The sequence below is a fragment of the Ahaetulla prasina genome, chromosome 17 (genome assembly GCF_028640845.1).
Source record: "Ahaetulla prasina isolate Xishuangbanna chromosome 17, ASM2864084v1, whole genome shotgun sequence".
Taxonomy (NCBI): Eukaryota; Metazoa; Chordata; class Lepidosauria; order Squamata; family Colubridae; genus Ahaetulla; species Ahaetulla prasina.
The window spans coordinates 1,772,934-1,779,527 of NC_080555.1; the positions used below are offsets into that span (position 1 = coordinate 1,772,934).

Genomic DNA, 6,594 nt, shown 5'->3' on the forward strand with positions numbered 1-6,594 from the left:
TTGGCCAATATAATTCTATTCTATTCTTTTCTTTTTCTTTTTAAAAAGGATTTTGATAGAGATGACTAGATCGTCAGTTAGCCCCTAAATGCTTATGACATGTTTTATGCTATGTTATCATTTAGGTTACATCATGTTTAATGTTATGTTATATTTTATATTATGTTATATTTTACACGGTTCTTTTTTATGCTATGTTTTATTCTACGTCGTGCTATTTATTAAATTTACGCTATATGCCACCCTTTCTGCTACTGAGGAGTGAGAAAATCTTAGTGAGATATGGTAAAAATGCATTTAATAGTAAGATGGTGTGTGAAGCCCGTTCTTTGGTTAATACGGTTGTCACTCTGGATCCCCGACACACCTTCTTGGAATCAAAACCACCCGCTAGGCGTTCTTCCACAGAGGGCTGTTGACTAGAACTCCCAGGCTCCCAGCCATGATGAAAAAAACCTTCTAAAACTACAGTTCATTCATTAGAATTGGGGTTTATGTAGTATCCCCATTTCTGTTTCTATTGTGTGAACTCCTCACTTGGTCCGCTCTATTCTACATTTCCTCCATCTTGCTACAAGGAAGAGGAGATAAAAAATTCCAAAGGAAAACCAAGAGACATGGAATGATGTGCCTAGAGCTTTATTGAAAAGGCAGTGAAACAATGAAGCACTCACACAGTGGGTGAAAAAGCCATGAATTTCACAGCGAAAAGCAGCTGAGTCCTGTGCAATTCAAAGGGCGGGAAGAACACAGGGAGACAAAAGCAGAAAGCTCAGACCTTCTACAGAAGGTCTTCCAGTCCAAATCTTCTCAATCCCAGACCAGCAGAAGCAGTCTCATCATTCCTGTAACCGTGAGGATCCGTTTCTTGGGTTCTACCTGTTCATCAGTAACAAGGGTTTAAGGTGACGCTTCCACGCCTGCCCTGAAGATTCCCTCCACCGAGCAATCCTCTACTTGTGCCCATGGACCTTCCCAGGAAGCCAGATCCAGGGACAGCACATGGTGTGTGGCCTCCAACGGCAACAGGCTCACAGCTGGCAGAGAGGATGGGACCAGGGATGGTCACAACGAAAGAAGGTGGCTGGATCACGACTTCTGCAGGTGGGATCTGGTTGATGCAGGAGGGGATGACTCCAGACAGGATTCCCAGTTCTCTAGAACTTATGCCTCCTCCGAGAAGACCACTTCCAATGCCACCCATGCTTCCTCCTTGAAGGCCACCCATGCTTCCTCCATAAAGACCACCCATGCTTCCTCCTTGAAGGCTGCTTCCACCACCCAGGCCAAGGCCACCAGCAGAGGCACTAGAAGAACCAAGACCTAACTGTGGGGTGGAGCAATAGGCTGGGATGACGCAGGGTGGACCACAGGAAGCCATTGCTGAAATCTGGAAACAAGGTCAAGAAGGAACCAAGTCAAGGCAAAGGAGAAGAAAACGAATGCATGTATCTTCATCATTTATCATACTTCTCTCCTACCAGTTTCCAGAGATAAGCTCTGCTAATTTTGACAGCTTTTTCCTCCTAAGACACAACAACTCACTTTATCCATGGATCTTAGGAGGAGATACGGAAAATTTCAGTAATCAATTTTGGAAGACCAAGCTGATCATGACCACACAAGCACAACACAAAAGGTGTTGACGTTGTGAAGAATCTAAAGACTTCACTGGATCCTCAAGCACACATTAGCTAAGCATGGACATTCTCCAAAAACCATCGCCTCTTACCTCTTCTTCTGAGATCTTCTTGTGAAGACAGGAGAACTCAAGTGAAGCTGTTGAGATACCAGAAGAGGCCAGGGCTTTTATACCATTCTGCCGAGATCCTCAAATGTCTAAGACGCATCCTCTTTTGTCTGATGATCGTACTTTGCAACACCCATTTTTACCCTTTTTCCTGAGTCACAATAGTTTTATGAAGAACTCAGCAGAATTAAGGTGCTGTCAGAGAAGGCTAATAGCCCATCAACCACTTCCTTTTGTCTTCCTCTTGGCTTTCATTGACCTTCGTGTTTCCTTTGATTTAAACACCGGGGAAGGAAAAAAACAAGAATTACGAATACCCTGAGGTTTGAGGAATCATCTAAACCATCCCAAATTTCTACTGACAGCTCAGAAATTCTTCCTTGTAGGCCGCGCGGCTGCCAATGGGATTTGTAGTTCCACAAGATCGAAAGAGTAACTCCCTGGATTGATTAGACACATTATGCGTCTCTCTCTTTTTACTCATTTAAATCCAAACATTGTTTAAAAGGTGGGCAGTGATGCTTTGCAAGTTGATCTGATTTAAGTCTCATTTTATGCCTCTACGCTGTCTTGTGCAGCACCAAAATTGAGACTGGCAATTCGGTCATTAAGTGAAGCGATGGCTGTGTTTATGGTCCAGTTTTAATTTTCCTTGGCTTTAAAGATCTGGGCAGGTTTTCAACGTGAGGATTAGTCATAAAATTACTGTTTCATTGCCATTGTAACTGCAGACAGTCACTAAGAGAAACAGTTGCTAAATGTGGATAATGTATATTTTATTTTACATCCCTGTTTAGATGAGGTTCTTTTTCATACCCTTGAACTTTGACTGACCTAAAATATTGTTCGATCAGATACTTCTTGGAGATCACAGGAAGACTTTAAAAAATTGAGGAATTTGTGACATGTCGCACACAGACTTCCAGCCAGAACAATTAGACACAGGGACAGTTTTCCCCTCCAGGCTATCACTCTGTCTAACACTTACTTCTCATAGTGTTGTGTAATGTCTATGTGTATTTCCCCGAGTAGTATGCCTGTAGGATTATTATTTAGCAGAATAATGGAATTGGAGTGGACCTTGGAGGTCTTCTACTCTAATCCAACCTTCTGCTCAAACAGGAAACTCTATCGCTCATTCCAGACAAATCTCTTCTTAAAAACCTCGAGTTATGGAGCATCCACAAGTTCTTCTACTGTTCTTACAAGTTCTTGTGTACAAGTTCTTGTACTGTTCTTACTCTCAGAAAAATCCTCCTTAGTTCTAGGTTGCTTTTCTCCTTCATTGAGTTTCCATCCGTTTATTTCTTCTCCTGCCTTCAGGTGCTTTGGAGAATAGGTTGATTCCCTCTTCTTTATGGCAGCCCCTGAGATATTGGAAGACTTCTATCATATCTCCCCTAGTCCTTCTTTTCATTAAACTAGACACATAACTAGCGTTATAAAGTGATATTAAAACCTCACATGATCTTGATTCTATCCCTCCATTTATGCAGCCTAGGACTCAGTAGTGAAATCCAAATTTTTTTGCTACTGGTTCTGTGGGCGTGGCTTGGGGAGGCGTGGTGTGGCTTGGTGGGCGTGGCAGGAGAAGGACACTGCAAAATCTCCATTCCCATCCCACTCCAGGGGAAGGATACTGCAGAACCTTCATTCCCACCCCAGTCTGGGGCCAGCCAGAGGTGGTATTTGCCAGTTCTCTGAACAACTCAAAATTTCCATTACCGGTTCTCAGAACTGCTCAAAATTTCCGCTACCGGTTCTCTAGGACCTGTCAGAACCTGCTGGATTTCACCTCTGCTAGGACTGCGTTGGAAGGAAGGATTCCCAAAGTTGTAATACTGGAGGGACCCTTGCACCAGGGACAAATTCCTTGTGTGTCTAATCATACTTGGCCATATAAAATTATTCAACTCAGTTTGGTTCCTTAGAGAAGCATTTTATTCGTAGCATTTCTTGATCCAGGTTCAAAGACAGCTCAATCCTCTTTGATGGATCCAGAAGGAGAGAATAAAATTTGATGCCCCCCAATGCAGGAATCCAAGGAACTAGAGAAATAGGACTTTGAGATGTCCTGGTTTTTTAGCTCCCAGTGAAGCAGCCATCTTGGTATTGCAGGAACCTGCTTGGTCATTTGATCTCCACTCTGATTGTAGGTTGAGCAGTAAAATTAAGATGCAGATATTGGGGATAATTATTATGACACCTGAAATATACTCAACCTTCCTTACGAAGCAATTTTCAATGTGTTAAATCCTTAGTGGAACAATTCTTTGAAGTGGCCTTGTTTTCCAATCATGTTCTTATGTTAACACCTAGATTTTGCTAATCACCCAAGCTTGAGACACCTTGGGACTTTCGTGAATTGTTTTTGAAGTAGTTGGATTATTTCTGAGGCTTCCTCAAGAATTACAGCTTTGGTTCCCCTCCCTTCCTTCCTTCCTTCCTCCCTCCCTTCCTTCTTCCCTCCCTTCCTCCCTTCCTTCCTTTCCCTCAAATTGAAAGCAATCAAGCCTGACCAGAAAGCCAATCAACAAATTGGGGACATTAAGTAAAGCAAAGGGACTCATATCTATTTTTTCATGATGGCAGCTTAATTCTCCTGTATTTTCCGCTGAGCAATGCTAGGTTGCCCACATGAAAAGAAAAACAGCCGTGGCTCACACAACCTTTAAGCCGGAAAAGAGGCAGTCGGACCAGCGCAAAGCAGTCAAGATGCCAAGACAAGAGTATAAAAACCCAGCTCTTCTTTCCAAAATCCAACAGCTTCACTCGACTCTCTTGTCTTCACAACATCTCCTCAAACAACAAACAGGTAAGTTCATTGCTCTTCTCCAGGTTTGTGTAGGAAACCAGTGGGATAACTAATGTATCCTTGATGACCCAATGAAGTTTTCTGACTCTTCTCAATGTCAACACCTTTTGTGAAAGAGGCTCTGTGCTTGTGTTGTCACGACCAGCTCTTCCAAAATTGAAAGCTGAAATTTTTCAAACTTGGTATCTCCTCCTAAGATCCATGGATAAAGTGAATTTTTGTGTCTTAGGAGGAAAAGCTGTCAAAACTAGCAGAGCTTATCTCAGGAAACTGGTAGGAGAGAAGTATGATAAATGATGAAGATACATGCATTTGTTTTCTTCTCCTTTGCTTTGACTTGGTTCCTTCTTGACTTTTTTTCCAGATTTCAGCAATGGCTTCCTGTGGTCCATCCTGCGCCATCCCAGCCTGTTGCTCCACCCCACAATTTGGTTTTGGATCTTCTAGTGCCACTGCTGGTGGCCTTGGCCTTGGTGGTAGAGGACTTGGAGGTGGCCTTCAAGGAGGAAGCATGGGTGGTCTTCATGGAGGAAGCATGGGTGGCATTGGAGGTGGTCTTTTTGGAGGAAGTGTAGGTTCTGGAGAACTGGGCACCCTGGCCGGAGTCATCCCCTCCTGCATCAACCAGATCCCACCTGCAGAAGTCGTGATCCAGCCTCCTTCTTTCGTTGTGACCATCCCTGGTCCCATCCTCTCCGCCAGCTGTGAGCCTGTTGCCGTTGGAGGCCACACACCATGTGCTGCTCCTGGATCTGGCTTCCTGGGAAGGTCCTTGGGCACAAGTAGAGGATTGCTCGGTGGAAGGAATCTTCAGGGCAGGCGTGGAAGCGTTACCTTAAACCCTTGTTACTGATGGACAGGTAGAACCCATGAAACGGATCCTCATGGTTACAGGAATGATGAGACTGCTTCTGCTGGTCTTGGATTGAGAAGATTTGGACTTGAAGACCTTCTGTAGAAGGTCTGAGCTTTCTGCTTTTTTCTCCATTTTCTCTCTGTCGTTTGAACTGCTCTGGACCCAGCTCCTTTCCGCTGTGAAATTCATGGCTTTTTCACCCACTGTGTTCTTTTCAATAAATCTCCAGTCATATTATTCCATGTTTGTTGGGTTTTCTTTGGTATTTTGGTCTTCTCTTCCTTGCAATATCCAACATGTCCAGTATCTAAAACTGTGGCTCTGAATTGGAAGCAGAAATGGGAAACTACATAAACCCCAAATCAATAATAAATGCTGGAAGGTTCTTTCATCGTGGCTGGGAGGCTGCGAGTTCTAATCAACACCCCTCTGGGGAGTAACACCTAGTGAGTGGTTTTAATTCCAAGAATGTGTGTAGCCGATCCAGAGCAACAACATTTCTAATTGGCTTCACACTGCATCTGACAACGAAATGTGTTTTTACCACAACTCACTAAGATTTTTTCGCACCTCAATAACAGGAAGGGTAGCATATAGCGTAAATTTAATAAAGAGCGCAATGACCCATAAAATACAGCATAGCATAAAAAAATAAGCTTTAAATATAACATAATATAAAATATAACATAACATCAAACATAACATAACATTTGACATGTCATAAGCATTTAGGGGCTAACTGACAATCTAGTTGTCTCTATCAAAATTCTTTTTAAAAAGAAAAAGGATAACCATTTTGATAACAATTTGGTAATTTTAAAAAATCAAGCTGGTATCCAGTAGGGGAAATATAATAATAATAACAGAATTGGAAGGGACCTTGGAGGCCTTCTAGTCCAACCCCCTGCCCAGGCAGGAAACCCTACACCATCTCAGACAGATGGTTATCCAACATTTTCTTAAAAACTTCCAGGGTTGGAGCATTCACAACTTCTGAAGGCAAGTCGTTCCACTTATTAATTGTTCTAACTGTCAGGAAATTTCTCCTTAGTTCTAAGTTGCTTCTTTCCTTGATCAGTTTCAACTCATTGCTTCTTGTCCTGCCTTCAGGTACTTTGGAGAACAGCCCAACTCCCTCTTCTTTGTGGCAACCCCTGAGATATTGGAAGACTG

General features: G+C 42.9%; 1 protein-coding gene across 1 annotated transcript; it reads right to left on the reverse strand.

The window, feature by feature from the left end:
• Window positions 1-642: 642 nt before the first annotated feature.
• Window positions 643-1,763, reverse strand: LOC131186857 (loricrin-like). Its single transcript, XM_058160789.1, has 2 exons — window positions 1,733-1,763; window positions 643-1,390 (listed from the first exon to the last, which is right to left on the reverse strand). Exon 2 carries the CDS (start codon window positions 1,379-1,381, stop codon window positions 887-889), a length of 495 nt encoding a protein of 164 aa, XP_058016772.1. The 5' UTR covers window positions 1,382-1,390; window positions 1,733-1,763; the 3' UTR covers window positions 643-886.
• Between the last annotated feature and the right edge of the window lie 4,831 nt (window positions 1,764-6,594).